Consider the following 16,208-nt stretch of genomic DNA (forward strand, 5'->3'; position numbering starts at 1 on the left):
ATTGAGGGAGATTAATTCAGCTGAATTCAATAGCGCTAACAAAGCAAGGCAGGGACTTTCTGCTCCTCCTGTCTTCTTGACATCTTTGCCATTATCTTGGTGCTGGTTACATGGTAAAAGCCTTTGTAATCAAGCGACACGGGCAAACAAACCAGACCCGACAAAGGAGTTCTGATATGGAGACATCATAGACTGAATGCTCAGTCCGTTGCTGTGAGTGGTACTCATCTACCTCAGATATCACTCAGATGAGTCCAAGAGTCCTAATTTGATTTCTAGAACAAAACCAAAGTCTAATCTTTCCCCAGCAGGGTCTTTTCCCCCTCGTCCCAGCAATACACAAAGAGCCACAAAGAAGAGGAAACACCCAAGACCTAGTTTAAAAAACAAAATGATCTGCAGCACTGCCAGCACACGGTTCAAATGCTTCCAGGTGAAATCAAAAACCGAGCATCCCAACGAGACAACTTGAGGGTGAAAGCGGTTGGTCTTCCCAGGAGACCCCACTGTCACTAACAGCTCTACATAAATCCCTGGCAAACCAATCCAAGTCTCATCTAACCCACATCGGACCGTTGTCAATGCCTTGGGTCCATACCGGACCCTATTCACCGACATCGCTACCGGCAACAGCTTCTCTCGAAGAGGCACAAAGAGGATCACGTGTGCGTACAGAGATTTCGCCAGTTCGGTCTTCATAGGGCATTGCTTTCTCTTCTGGTGAATACTGCAGTTCCCTGCGAAGCAACACAGCAAAGAAGAAATAAAACTCAAAGGTCGGATAGAGAAGCAATCCTCCATTAACATCTGAGCGTCCCCAGGAAGAAGCAGGCTCGGTGCAATGAAAGAGCGGTGGCAAGCGAGATCAATGGACTTCAGGTACCTACCTTCTCTCCTTTCAATAAAAAAAAAAAAAAAGAGAAGAAAAGGGTCATTCAGAGGTTGACATGGTAACCGACTGCAATGTGGTACGCGTCCGGCACTTCAGAAAGCGACAGCCCCCGTCGAGGCAAATACACTCTGAAGTCCGCAATGCAGCCCCTGCGCTCCGAGCCGAGGCTGCCTACAGCAGGCTGGCATTCACTTGTAAGAGCTTGAAAGTTCAATTTATTTCTTTTTTTCTGAAGTCTAAGACAAATTCTAGTATTTTTCTTGCAATAACTTATACTGCCAAATATATATATATAAAAAAGCAATAGAAAATACCAAACCAAAAAAAAGGAAAGTATATAACAAATCTCAATATGAGAGAAACTAAATTTGCGACAAACAAGAAAAATAAAGACAAAGAATTTAAAAAAAAAAGAACATCCTAGTAGCGCAAAACAGGTTGGAGAGCGCGCTAGCAGCAAAGCCAAGACTATGGAGAAAGTTAAAACAACGTGAACAATTTGGGGGGGGATCTAAAGCGGTCGACGTGCCTCAGTGACCTCGCAGCAGCACCGTTGCGTGCTCCCGTTTAGCAGAGCAGGGACCACTTCTCAGACGGAAAAGCTGCCTCCCGAGAGGTGTTTGTGTCTACCTAGCCATATTCCTAACTCGGAGCAAACGTCTCTACTCCCGTTAGCCGTTTCATTTGCTGAGGAGGCCTCTGACAGCGATGCCAACAAGTAGAGGAGTCTTTTGGAAGAGAATACCCCCGTGCAACCTGGGGAGCTAGCACCATTTTAGGCAGGCATTGCTTCAGCAGCTCTTTGGGACCCTCAGGGTTGACTGGAAGCTCAAGGCGGTCATCGGGTTGGGGCTGGAGACCCGTCCCCATCAAAAGTCAGTTCCAACAGGAATGACTCATCGGAGAGGGAAAGAACAGGCTCAAGAGAGGGCGAGCAAGGGAAGGCATTCTCTGCTAACATTTACTTCTCAGCGTGGATAATACTGACCTCAGCCCTGGCAGCCAGGCTTCATTAGCTCGTTGCAAAATAACCCAAGATCCTCCACAGAAGGTATGATGCCATCTTTTATGATTCTTTCAATGGTCACCTGATTCCTCCCAATATACAGAGAACCTTTTCTAACGTCTTCTTGGAAAACAGCAATGAAGAAAAAAATCACAGGCTACAGAAGGGACTCCTCTAGACCAACAGAGCAATTGAATTATTAGACTGAGGTGAAAACGGTCCATATTTCTAAGAGCAATGAAAAGAAAAGCTTAGCATGGAAGTGACATCTTGAACCAGCCCCACACCAACCCCTGCCTCCTCTTCGGAGGAAATAAAACATCAGGGTCAGCGGAGAAGTCCCCTCGTCTGAAAGGAGAGAGGCTTTACTGAGGCCAGGAGATGTGGATGTCGTTGGAAAGGAGACACTCAAGAGGACCAAAAGGTGTTTCTTGACCTCCTTACATTCATAAAGAGCCACCAAAGGAAGAAGAGGAGTAGGGAATGCTTGGCAACCGGTTCGGCCAACATCGTTCTGCCTTGATAATACAGCATAAAGATCCCAGGACTCAAGGTAAGAAAGGATTAACCAGAAACAAAGGGAGCTAAGATAAGGGGCAGACGACAAGATTAGGACGTGGGCAGGCGCTTTAGAAAAACCCTCAGACTCCTGCTCCGACACACAAGCCTGTAACATTTAAAGGCTGCCGGAGCCGAAGCAGAGAACGGTGCTCTGATCTGCGATGATTCATAGCGTGGAGAACACGGATACGATATCCAGCCATCTCTAGAAGGAGGTGTCACAATGCATTTCCAAAAAGCCACTCTCAGTCTGTTATTAGCTCAAGGAGACAGCCCTGAAGGCATGGCAACAAGTGTCGAAATACAGTATTTCACTGAAAAGACTTGCTAACTCTTCTTTCCCGAGCTTCAGAGAGTTACCAGACAATTGGTTATCACAGTGACGGTTCACGCTTGATGGAGAGTGGGCGCCGAGGGGATGAGTTAAACCCGTTATTCAGACCTGGCTTTTCAGTCTAGACAGGCATCAGAAGAAGCGATGAGATGCCAACGGTCCTTCGTCAACTCAGCCGTGAAAGCACGTATCCCCTTACGCCGCAGGGGAAGGTGCCCGGCCCCAAAAGCGGCCCCGTGTGAGTCCCTCTTGCTTTATTTTACGGATGCAGAACAGAGTTTCAACCAGCTTATGTTCAGCCTCGAGGATTAAAGGCACGAAGGTGCTTCTGCTGCCGTGCTTCAGAGTTGTACCTCTGAGGGTCAAGATGCAACCAGGTATTGAAATGAGACAGCTGAAGAATGGAAGCCACTTACATCCACTCAAAATTAAAGGAAAAAAAAACATGTTGTTTTTATTGCAGGTATTCTGGGCTGCAGAAGTTTCCCCTTTCCGTGCTGGTTTTGGCTGGGATAGAGTTAATTTTTTGCATCGTAGCCAGCACGGGGCTATGTTTTAGGTTTGTGCTGATAACACAGGGATGGTTTCGTTATTGCTGAGCAGTGCTTGCACAGAGTCAAGGCCTTTTCTGCTTCTCACCCCAGCGAGCAGGCTGGGCGGCACAAGAATTTTAGGAGGGGACGCGGCCGGGACAGCTGACCCCAACTGACCCCAGGGCTATCCCACACCGTATGGCGCCGTGCTCAGCGTATAAAGCCGGGGGAAGAAGGAGTAAGGGGAGAACGCTCGGAGTGATGGCGTTTGCCTTCCCAAGTTACGCGCGATGGAGGCCTGCTTTCCTGGTGCTGGCTGAACACCTCCCTGCCGGTGGGAAGGAGGGAATGAATTCCTTGCTTTGCTTCTGCGTGCGGCTTTTGCCTTCCCTATTATCTCAAGCCACGAGTTTTCTTGCTTTTACTCTTCCAGTTCTCTCTGCCATCCCGCTGGGGGGGGAGCGAGCGAGCGGCTGGGTTGTGCTTAGCTCCTGGCTGGGGTTAAACCACGACACTTTCGTAGCGAGAACACGGATGTGCTTTTACCTCCCCAGGTCTCTACAGCAGGGCGTCTATTTTGTTTTGAGTGTTACAGCAAGAACACCTTGCCTAGTTGTTCCTCCATCAAAGGATTGTTTATTAAACCAAAGGGCCTAATTTGCCGTTTTCCACAGGCAAGAACCAAGCTGACAAGTATTTCAGGTTTATATTGAATACCTTTCCTACGCTGATGCCAACGGAATATTTTGGACTGAACAAGGTGTTTGAAAAATCCTTGCGCTGCCTTCCTCCTGTGCAGCAAAACCCCCACCTTCTCCGCAGACGACGAGCCCTAAATCCGTTCCACAGGAGTCGCAGTTGCAATTCTGCAGTCTCTGCTCTCCTCCAGAAAGCCAGACGCCAATAACCGCTTCTAATTTTGAAGTCATCAGTGATGCAAATAAATTCAGATTGCAGCTCTAAGAAATACCGTTCTTCCCAATTCCCAATGCCTCCAGCCTACAGACATCAACAAATATGAATTTTCTTGATCTTATTCTAGGACAACACACAACTGGAGAGGGGAAATAGCTGGCGGCGCTCCCATCAGACAGCATCCGTAAAACCAAATCCTGACTACACCGGTTCCAGAAGGGGTCGGCCGGGCTGAAATAACCACGGATAAGCGATGCAAAGGGCAAAGCCTGACTCCAAAAGCAACTGGATCACCTCAGAGCTACTGTTTAACTTGGCTACCTTCAGCTTCAAAGTCAACCCGCCGCCACGAAAAGCTGGTTCCGACTCAACAGAGCTGTATGTTTTACGAAAGGCTCCTCAGCCTGTAGTAATCAAAGATTTCTAAAAATAAAAATTAAAAAAAAAAAAAAAAAACAACAAAACAAAACAACCCAATCACAAAAACCCAGGAGCTATGAACCGTACTTGGATAGCAATTTGTCTGTGCAATTCATAAGTTGTATTTTTACATCCGCGCTCCATTGTGTCTAGGAGTTGCTTCTGTTTTCTTCCCTTGGCATTTTTCCTACCTGGAGGCTTATCACACAGATGTTTGCGCTGCCTGCTGCCAAGGCCCTGGATTTGACACGCGCTCGCTTTCTTCTCCAAATTCACGCGGTTCTGCCGCGGCCAAACAGCGATCGCTGCTCAAGTTCCTAGGGAGCAATTGGCAGGCTGGCAAAGGCAGTCGCAAGCACCTCGCGGTAATAGCGTAACACCTTCCCATATTATTCCAGGAATCGGATTAGCGGGTGCCCTTTCTTGCCGTGCAATTCCGTACATCGCCCTAGAAATATCCTCATCTGGAGAGGAGCTCTTCGAATCAAGACCTTGAACAGGGCAGAAACTTGCTGCACACACGAAAGAAGCCAAAACTCAAATTGCTCTGATAAACCACGTTCTCCGAGGCATTCATAAATACGTAGAGGTGGGTAGGTATGCTACAATTGCATTATAGATGATTTATTACTCCAGCTCTCTTCTAGCACAGATTCCTGGTGGATAGAAACCATTCTGATAGGCATCAACGTGGAGCGGAACCTGAAGATACCTCAGGGTCACGCACCCCAGTTTTGGAGATGAGCTCTACACCAGGATCTCTTGGATCCTACTGGAACTGCATGCACCAGGCTTATATTGACGGTAGTGATCCCATACTCCACGGGACACACAGCTTGGTCCCAGGGCAATTCAGCAACGTGTCTCAGCAGCTTTCTGGTCCAGCTTTCTTCCACAGCGTGGGTCCACCATCACCCAGTACCTCCAATTCAAGCACATGCCAGGATGAGCTAAACACAGCCATGAGCTGCCCCTGGGGAGAGACCAGTCAACTCAGGTACCCAGAGGAAGCAAAACCAGTTGAGGTTTCCATTCCTACAACCAAGGACATCACAGACATAGATCTTCCAGGGCCCTTTCAGATCTGCCCCTTGTCAGCTTCTGTACCAGCGTAAAATGAAGTCTCTTCTGGCGCGTGCCCCCTTCAAATAGCGACGTAGGGTCACACCAGCTCATACATCCACACGTGGAATGTTACACACTGTGGAATTCTTAATTTTCTTACTTGAAAGTAACTGGTCTTCAGCAGCATTTTATCGCCACGCAGCATTTAATGGTGCTCCCCCTGCACACTGGGCTCAGAAACACAGCGATGCGCGTAGGCACATCTACAGGGCAGAAAAGTCTATTTTTCCGACAAAAACAGGGCTCAATTTCTCTCCAAAATGCTGCTTCAGAATAAGAACTATGAGAATTAGGAGCTGCTTCTGCAGGGCAGAGAACAGGACCAGAACTAATCATGGGTACTGCGATGGCGGGAAGCTTGAAACATCTCCCGAGGATCCCCTCTGGGAAGCACCAACTTGGGCCGTCACCAGCTCACGCTGCTCCTCACCCACCAAAGCAGAGAGCTCATGACCAAGGACCATCACAGATCAACCCTAAACACACTGGAGACCTTCAGTTTCCAGAATAAATCAGGAAGAAAAGTCACAGGGTCCAAATAATTTTGACTGCCCCCCCTCAACCCTCCTAGTTACACCTCACGTCTTCACTTCCACACTTGCCAGCATGATCTGAATTTCCATCTGAGACACCGGTCACTTCATCAAGACAAAAATATCTGGAGGTATGGCCATGGAGGGATCACCAAACTCTACCTGCCTTGTCCCTTCTTTCGTTTCTGCTGCACCTATCACAGACCCAAGGAGCAGGTCCAAAGGGTCGAGACTGGAAACCAGCCCCACTCCCTTCTCATCAACTTCTCTTCCCCACCCTCCAGAGAGATGAATGATTTTTTGCTGCTCCTCAACAGCTAGCACACTCATTTTCCCTGCCATTGGGATTTGTTATCCCAGCTAACATCATTTAGTTCGTCAGGTCCCGCGGAGAGCGACCGAGCCAATGGAAATTGGGGGTTAATTACACACGGCGTCCTCCACGGCAGTTACTCCTAATGCTGCGGTGCCCCAACGTGGCAGATACAGCGCTAATTTAGGGAAACATTTCAAAACTAGAGCAAAGTACTTAAAAAGGAAGGGCAACCAAGAGCCCTGGTCACAGCCAAACGGTTGTTGCCCCATATCGGTGTGTTTAAAGCCATATATTAGAATTCTAGAATGGTTTGGGTTGGAAGGGACCTGAAAGATCATCTAGTTCCAACAGTCCTACCACGGGCAGGGATTAAGAGCAACCAAAAATCTCTAGTCCCAGCTTCTCTGTAGTATCACGCACAGCTGTCCTCGAGAAAATTCAGGGAGAAACTGCCTCAACACCTGATGCTTGCACCCAGTTTAAACCACGACCGAGCATCCCTGGCTTGAAGTCCCACGGGATGATCAAGGGCAGAGTCATGAAAACCATCTCAGCCTTGGGATCCTTCCCATAAAACTCCTGTCCTGGGAACAAGAAGATGCAGAGAGAACTGGCTGAGGAGCCTCTTTAAAGGATGCCCAGTAAAGGATCGCTTTCACAGTAAATTCACCACTCTGTCATCGATCCTGGCACACGGGGGCAAAAATGCTACTGGACTGGAAAATCCCCAAGACAGAGGGAGACGAAGCAGGAAAAGGTCTTTGAGTTTCAGAGGGAGATACAAGAAAAGAGAAAGAGAAGACCCCTTGCCACTCATTAACACAAGAATAACGCGGCAGAGCGGCGGGCTACGGCCAGAGAAGGCAGAATACAGTCCTAATGCCATAGTTGTTTAAAAAATAAATAAATAAAAATATAAAGATTGTCAGGCTGCAAAATTCCAGTAACCCAGAGGTGTCTTAGAGGATGGAAAATTTAGCAATGAGGGGAAACGAAATCCAGCAACTTCAACTTCTTGACCCACCTGCTGCATCCTCACCTCCCTCCTTCCTAAAACTTTGGATAATTTCCAGAATTGCTCCCAGAACCCAAAAAGTGGCTTAAAACCCACTGTAAAACACTGGGTGGAGATGATGAGTGGAAGGTGCCTGCAGGAAGGAGGAGACCCTTCGTGTTCCACATCCTGGAATATTCAATATGGAAACTAGAAAACGACACGCAGCCACAATTTAATCAGATACGGTAAATATTCTCCAAATGGAAAAAGCCTCAGACCCAGTTTTCTTCCACGCGCGGCTGGGGACTTCTCATCCCAGCCCGAAGCCGCATTCCCCGCGCGGTTATTAACATGGCGCAGACACAGATTAGAGGCGTTAGCATCTCTAGGTGGAAAACATCGACGCGCAAGCAGACGGCTACCTCTCATCACGAAGGGGAAGATGCTACTCGCTGTAGATATTACAGCCTGCCCTATTCTGGCCTCCTCAGGAGCATGAATCACATCTCCAGATATTTTTTTTGTACTTGGTATTATCAAGGCATGACTCACGGGAGAGTAGCGATATAGCAACAATTCTCATTCCTCAAACCTTCTACAGGGCAGGCTGAAATCCATTTGGATTCCTGTAATGAAGTTATTTAGTAGATGAGTCTGCTTTGTGGTAAGCCATTATCCATGTCAACAGACAAGGTGTTGTCTTAAAACAAAGAAAAGCCCTCAAAACACAATCTTTACATCCATTACGCTTCAAAATCCCATGGGGTGAAGCGAGGATTTGGAAAGTTTGTCGTTGCTTTGACTAAAGATTCCTCCGGCACAGAGAGGGAAGGATTTTGCAGGATTTTTTTTGGACTTGCTTCCATGAATTTCACTGCCTACTCCTACGTTTTACACCCGTGAGAGCGGGAGGCAGTTTCTCATCACGAGAGGCCGCTCCTGCGGCTGAGCGAAAGCAGGGCAACCCCGCGCACCGGGGCTCCGCTCAGCATCCCGCCGCTCACGCAGCCGGCCGCACAGACAGACCGACAACATCCCTGCTCCTCAACTTACATAAAATACAAACCGAAGTGCTCCCCCAAGCCCAACCTGACCCACAACAAGGCACGGGCCAAGACCTGAACCAGCCTGGCCCTTTGAAGCCCCCCAAGATGCTCAGCAGCTCTGGACCAGAATAGAATCACGGAATCATTTGGGTTGGAAAAAGACCCCCAAGATCATGGAGTCCAACCATAAACCTGACGTTGCCAAGCCCACCACTAAACCATGTCCCTAAGCACCACGTCTACACGTCTTTTAAATACCTCCAGGGACAAGGACTCCACCACTTTCCTGGGCAGCCTGGTCCAGTGCTTGATGACCCTTTCGGCGAAGAAAATTTTCCTAATATCCCATCTAAACCTCTCCCCTGGTGCAACTTGAGGCTGTTTCCTCTCCTCCTATAACTTGGGAAAAGAGACCAGCTCCCCCCAGCCTCGCCTGGGCGTCACCAGAACCAAATGAAGGCACTTAACCCTGCTTTTCCCTTTTATTTCTCTCTTTTTTTTTTTTTTTTCTTCCCCCCCCCCCCCCCCCCAGGATCTGAAGCACCTGCCAGTGCTTTGTAATTAACAACTAATTAATGGACAACCCTCATTTGCTCAGCTCGCAGCAGGTTGTCCATCACCGGGGTGGTCCCGGGGGAGGGATGCTGGTGCCCTCTGGACCAGCGGGATGCGCTACCCGGGTACCACTCGCTACCGCATCTCCCTTCCTCGGGCACCGCACCGGGGCTGCGGCCGTAGGGCGGGGCACGGTGCGGGACGCTCCTCCTCCTCCTCCTCCTCCTCATCATCCTCATCCTCATCCTCCTCCACCACCGCTGCGCGGAGCCGGGGCGGGGCGGCCCCTGCGGCAGCGGCTCTGCCCGGCTCCGCCGGTGCGGGTTGCTCCGCCGGGGAGCTGGAAGGCAACCGGCCATGGACGGCGGGGAAGGGGCCGGAGCGGTGCGGGGCTCGCCGCCCCTCTAGGCTCGCCGTGGGAAAGGTGAGCGGCGGGGGGGGGGGTGTGTGTGTGTCCCACGGGGGTGGGGGGTTGCCGCGATGCTGGGGGGCTGCAGCCGGGAAGGATGGGGTCCCCCCCATCCTCCTTTACCCACCGAGCATCACCGGCGGAGCTCGGGCGCTCCCACCGCCCGGTATTTCTCCTCCGGACTTTCTGGCTTTTAACACTCTTGACATCATGTAGGATAAGAATAATACAGAAGAAATCAGCTCGGAGCGATGATTTCATGATTTATTAGGGGTTTTTTTTCCTCCCCCCTCTCCTTCCCCGAGTAGTTCTTGATAAATTGCAGTGTCATTGTCAGATGTGCCCGCCGTTGCCGTGCTCGGTTTTAACGCTTCGCCCCAAAGAGAGAGGTAGGATCCACCCTTACCGTCGCAGGCACGCATTGATCCGTGAGAATGCAGCTTGAGCCGCTGAATCTGAAGCACAGGTGGCCGGAGTGGATTTTTACAGGGCAGCAGGGTTGCTAGCAAGCAGCTCGGAGTCACTGAAGCGATGGTTATTGATGCTTTCACCTCGCTTTTTGTGATTTTTTTTTTTTTTTTTTCCTTTTCTTCGCTTCTGGAAGCGATATCCAGATGGCAACGTGCGCCCGCTCCGTTTGCAACCCGATTTTTTTGCCGTGTCTTGAGCGCGGCGTGTCCTTTACACAGTGGTACAGCCCGAGGATGGCGTGTTGCGGAGGGGTGTAAAAGGCCACGGCGAGCTCGTGATCGCAGCCGGTGTTAACATCAGAGCGAAACAACCCTTTCGGCTCGTTTGCTCTCTGGCGCGGAGCGACTGACACTACAGTCACAGAGGAGCGTGTAGCGTTGTGTCGGGGGTGACAGCGTTGTCATTGAGACTGGCTAAGGTGATTTTCCGCAATCGAGATAGTGAAAAGACTGCATAGACCTGGGCTGAATTTGCTCCAAGAGGAGGAAACCTCTGATGGCATGCCGGGGAGCAGAGCAGCAGAGGAATTGGGGGCCTCCTTACCCAGAAAATCAGTTTAAAAATGGGGTTGTGTCTTAGCAAAGGAAGATTTTGCTCTAAAAAAGCCTCAAAATCTCCTATCACGGCTGGTTTTATTTTTTTTTTTTGCGTTCTGCAGCCAGAGGTATATGGGTGAAAACTCTTGCTGTGAAGCACGTAGGGTATTTAATCTATTTTTAAACCTCAAACATACCTTCTACGGTCTTTAAAAAAAAATAAAAAGCGGCAGTGGAGAGTGGTTGCACTTAATACTCAATTTTTTAATGTGCCTGGATGATCATAATTCACAGGCAACTGGCCATTATTTCCCCCCCCCACCTTTTCATAATTTAGGAAGAAATTATATGTTCTTAATCTTCTGTATGATTTTCCAGGTTGGTAACCCGGGCGACTCTGAGATTGCCAGTGACGCCGCAGGCAGTGCAGCATTTTCTCTCTGCTACCTCCCAGCTTGTCTGATGCCGCGGCTGGAGGATTTTTCTCCAGCGCAGCGCTCGCTTGCCGTGCTTACCGCGAGAGGGCCCATTCCGTGCCCGGTTTTGGTAACGGGCACGTGGGGATGGAGCTGTCGCGCGCTGGACCCACGCTTTCCCCGGGGAGGGGGGGAAAAATCTCATCCTCCAGCTGGGCTTTGCACTGAGAAAGGGCTGGTAGATCCGTGCTGGCTTTAGAGCTGTCGGGGATGTTTTTAGAAGTGGATCGCATGTTGTTATAACCTAATGCTTGTAGTGGAGCAAGGTGGAAAAAGTCCCACGCTCCTGCAGTTGGGGTGGCCAAGGCTTTTTGTTCAAAATCCTCCGTCGGAAATAAGCGGCGTGTTTAGGATGCTCCTTGTTGCGGCAGGGGGTAACATCCTACTTGGAGCCGGTGGGTGTGAGCTTAGCGGTGAGTTACGGGCATCGTTGGGAAGGCATTCCTGCCGGCGGGTTGGCTCGCGACGTTTGCGCTTCCAATTTGCAGGTCGGAGCTTGGCGGTTGTGCGCCGAGTTTTTGTTCTTGCTCCAAACGAGGCGTTTAATGTGGGTTCATCGGGGGGGGGGGAAGTGTTAGGTTAGAAAAAGGACTGTTGTGATCATCTCCTCTCCCCTGCTGCCAGAAAACTCCACCAAACAGTCCTTGCATCCAGCTCGCTGCTGCTGCTGAGGCTGGAGGGCTGCTCTTTAGAAAGAGATCCACGATCCTGGTCTGCAGAGCAAGGGCGAGGTTCCAGCGCGTCCTTTGGCGTCAGATTCTCCTGTAGACCTGACACAGGGCCTGGATGGCTGCAAGATAAAGGTCTCCAGGGGTTCTGCGCTATGGATGCCAGGAACTTTGCACGGCAGCTTGTTTGAAGGCTAAATTAGCGAGTTTACAGCCCGAAGCTTAATTGGTGTTGGCTCCTGGCAGGCAAGGCAGAAGCAGCGTCTTCAACTCTCTTGTTGGCCTCAAGGGCAAAAGTTTCTGCTCAGGTAGAGCAGGTTCTGCCATTCCTGGTGGTGACAAATAAGCATGGGCCGTTCTCGTGTCACACGTCTCATCGTGTCTTGGCCTTTTTGGTGATGGAAGGTTTTAGGTTTTCTCCAAAACAGATGTTCTTCTTGGATGTCTGGAATTCAGCTTTGAAAAGGAAGCAATTGTACCCACCAGTGTCCATCCTTTGGAGGGGAGAGTTTGTCCGGAGGGGGGGGGTTGTTCCAAATCAGCCCTTTTCCACCACTCTGAGACAAAGGACCTTCAGAGCTGAAGCTCCTGGTACGGAGGAAGGGGAGAAATTGCAGACTTCTGGGATTTTTGGTTTGGGGTTTTTTTTTTAATTATTTATTTTTTCCCCAAAAATGGAATTTACTGAAAATTTCCCTGTCCTAACAACTGGCTTTTTTTTTTTTTTTGTCTTTCTTGCAAAAGCTTCTTTTTCATTAGAAGATTCAAAAACCAGGCAGGGAACTTGAAGCTTTTCCCCCTCTTTTTCAACCAGCTCTACTCGCCCGTTCTGGTGGTGGGCGTTTGGAGTGGGTTTTCCTACAGACTGTCAATGAAATGCCATGGTGACAACTTCTTGGCCCATCAGTATAATCAGGCTCATCGGGTTACTCCCTCCGTTATAAAAAAACCCAACCCAAACATATAATTTGCTTGAATTAATTAGGTATTAAATGACTGGATATAGATATTATTTCTTTTTTCCCAATACTTTCTGTGCACCCCAGGTTGGGACACTGCAAGGAGACCCTGAACGCTCAGATGAGGATGATGCAGGTGGCTTTCCAGGTGGGCTCCTTGTTTGGTCAGAGTCTTTGGATGACGTAGGAGATGGATGGAGAAAAGCTAAATGCTTCCTATTGCATCTGCAGATACGAGAGCATGTGTGCATGCCTCAACTGATCCCTGGTCCCCATGACAGAAGAGTTTTAGGTAATGATGGTCGTGGTTGAAATGAAGGTGAACCGCCCGGCGTGGGCCAAGTAGTGGTTTATTTGCTGCTTGAGCTCCGCTTGGTCGGACTCCCGCTTGTTGCTCCGGCTGTTGCAGCTGACCACCGCCCTGGGAAGGGTTGATGTGTTGGTTGTCCCTTAGAGGGGATAAAAATCAAGCTTCTGGCAGATCATTGCAAGACGAACGCCTCTCCTTGGGCTTCACAGATAGGCCACGCAGTCCAAAATTGGGATTTTAATTTCCGCCCCCCCCCGCCCCCAAGTATTGGTTGCCAACCTGCTCATACGTTGCCGAGGGCAGAGAGCATGAATTCGCAGCAGACGTTTCTCATTTGAATTTCTTTTAGAAAATGGGGAAACAAAAAATCGTTGTCATCTGCATGAAAGATTTTTTCACTAATGTAAATAGGGGAAACATTTCTGTGGATTGAATAATTTTGTTGCGGTGGGAAATACTGGACCAAGGAAAACTCTTTTGTAATCTCAAAAGAGAAGCTGCCCTGATTCTTTAAAAATTTTCTCTTATTTTTATGTAACAAAGAATCTCCGCTTCTCTGATCCAGTGCTAAACTCTGTATCCTTCTCTAGAAGAGCAATTAGTCTGGGAAAACTGGCAACACTTAGCCCCAAAGTGGCAGGAGTTCACCATGAAGCAGAGCGTCTTTGAAATATGTGCATATTCTCTTCTAATCAGTAACAATCACCCTTCCAGACAAATTTCAAGGATCACTGAACCTCTGCTGAGCTCTGTCGTATGCATTGAGTGTAATCCTGCAAAGACCAAATACCTCCTCCTTTCTCTGCTCTTCCTGCTTTCGCTTTCCTTATTCAAAGTTGAATTATTAATGTTCTTATGGATGCTCTGCGGCACCCAACCAGTTTCAGCCAGGCTTTGTAATAGGAAAGTGGGAAATTTTTTGTTAAACGTCAGCGTTGCCCAACGTCAGCGTTGCCCAACGTCAGCAGCTTGTTGTTGGCTAAGGTGCTTGCAAGCATGGTCTTCATACGGTATCTCAAAGAAGCATTTTGTGGTATATTTGTATGATTCTCACCTTTAAGTTTATCGAAACAATCGTACGTGACCTTAGCACTCCAAATCTCAGCAGTATCAGAGCAGGTTGTGGCACTTGTGCACGTCACATGTTGGTTATTCCTTGCTGCGCCGGTCTTTGAAGGGTGCGGGTATCGTTGACCTCCGCTTGCCTTTGGGCTTCAGGAGTTGGGAAGTTCTGGAGTTGCAGGGAGGAGTGGAAGTGATAGGAGGTGGGAGGGAGACAGACAGGCAGCTTGTAAAAAAAGCTTTTAAATTGCTATACTAAAAGAGTTAATAGCTTGTGCCCACGTCGCTGACGGGTTTTATTTTTTGGGGGTATGTAATGTGAGGTGGAATCAACTCTTAGACAGATATGCTTTGTACTTTGGAGGTGTATTTGCCTGTCTGTTTTCTGGGATGAATGCTGGGAGCCCTGGCTGTGATGAAAATAATGTGTATTGATTGGAAAATATCTTCGGGGGGCTGGTTTAGCAAAGTCAGCAACTTGATTTCAAGCACAGGCAAATCCGCTCACCATGGTGGACAAACCGTAAATGAAATGCGTGTTGGTGCAGAGACGCACGTCTCAAAATGCACCGAGGAGGAATGTTTTTGTGGGAATCGGTGCCTTTCTGTTCACAGGGCCTGGAAAACAGCTTCTGTGTATCCTGGTAAAATGGTGGTGTAACTTCTGCTTCGACTTTATCCAGATAGAGCTGGCAGGTGCGGCCTGGCTTGCGTATTGGAAGACGACTTTCCGTGTTCGTGCTGAAGTCTCTCTATTTGTGTTGCTGGCTTGCTTAGATTACTTTGCCAGACGACCTTTATGTTCAGAAAGGGCTTCTTTCTCATTTTTCTGCCTTTGAAAACGGTTTGGACTTAGCCTGTCACTTCAGGTCATGATTGAAGCCAGAGAGAAGCATGAGTTGGGGGTTGGACTAGATGACCTTTGGAGGTCCCATTCCAACGTAAATTATTCTGTGGATTCGTGATATGTAACAGCTGTTAAAACGGTAGTGTTTCCTTGGTGTGCTCTGTGCTAGGCTTTTATATTTCTGCGTAATAAATAATGATGGGAAGCCTTGCTTTTGCGGTGCATTTGCCTGTCCGTGCTGGTTGCAAGCCAAGTCTTGGACAGGAGGTCATGTAACTACATGACCATAAGCTCAACCTGGGGTGACAAACGGTGTCCCCAAGCACGGCACTGGCTGGGGCTAGGGCCGCATCAACCACAGCTGGTGGCTCCTGCCGGGAAGCTGGTTCATGTCCTTTAGATGTGTAACACGGCGAGTGTGAGCCCTAATCTGTCTGCAAAACAGTGTCTGTAGGCGTACTTGAAACTATACGTGTTATGAGCATAAGCCCTGCCCCGTATATTGGTTAAAGCTGAAAAAAGGGTTGAGAAAATTGCATTTGGCACCCGCCGGTAATATTCTGTGAGCCTTGGATCCGCTGCCCTGTTGTGCCTGGAAGTAAGGAAGGTTGTTCTCTAGGAGAAGACCCTGCAAGGAAAGGCCACCGCCGCGTGGCGGGAAGTCTGTGATGGTGGCAAAGCAGCTGAGCATCCTTCGGGAGCTGCGAAGTTCAGTAGCAAAAGGGCAGCAGGCTCCCTCCGTCGAGGGCTCGCAGGCATTTCTTTGCTGTGAAAAACAGCAGGGTTGAACAACCGCATATTTCCTTTTCTTTGTGGTTTTAAAACACTGATCTATTTAGACTTGTTGCTAGAATTGAACCGATTTGTTTCTGCTCCCTCCACTTCACCACCACAAGAGACTTGAGGTGTAGAATCACTCTTCGTTTCCAGCTGGAACGAAGCACGGTTCCTGGCACGGGTTCCCCGGGTGACGTTCGCGTGAATTCGGAAATAGCCATGCTTGGAGCTGCCGTCTGTCCTGCTCAGCTGCCGCCGAGGCTAAAATATGTGCAAAAACCTTTCTTTTCAGTGCGAATAGAGCATGGGTTCCCTTCACGCTGAACGCGCTCGAAACGGCAAGGGCGCTCCGAGTGGTTCTTGTTCCCCTGATGGCTTGTCAGGGACACGTTTTATTAGACAAGGGTTCTTGGCGCAATGCAATTTTTCTTTTTTTAAACTGAAAAATGAGCTGGGTAGG

General features: G+C 49.0%; 1 protein-coding gene across 3 annotated transcripts in view; it reads left to right on the forward strand.

Moving 5' to 3' along the window:
* The first annotated feature begins 9,315 nt into the window (after window positions 1–9,315).
* Window positions 9,316–16,208, forward strand: part of LRFN3 (leucine rich repeat and fibronectin type III domain containing 3) — a 55,866-nt gene continuing 48,973 nt past the window's right edge. For 2 of the 3 annotated variants that reach the window (XM_087729775.1, XM_087729777.1), the window contains exon 1: window positions 9,316–9,657. In XM_087729775.1, coding sequence (XP_087585901.1) covers window positions 9,320–9,657 — 338 coding nt within the window. In that variant the 5' untranslated portion in view covers window positions 9,316–9,319. Of the gene's footprint in view, window positions 9,658–12,839; window positions 12,901–16,208 lie in introns of all 3 variants that reach the window. The other variant, XM_087729776.1, reaches the window with a different exon arrangement.

Source organism: Nipponia nippon, unplaced genomic scaffold (genome assembly GCF_047370975.1).
Source record: "Nipponia nippon isolate SJK-2023a ecotype South Korea unplaced genomic scaffold, ASM4737097v1 scaffold_46, whole genome shotgun sequence".
In the NCBI taxonomy this organism is placed as follows: Eukaryota; Metazoa; Chordata; class Aves; order Pelecaniformes; family Threskiornithidae; genus Nipponia; species Nipponia nippon.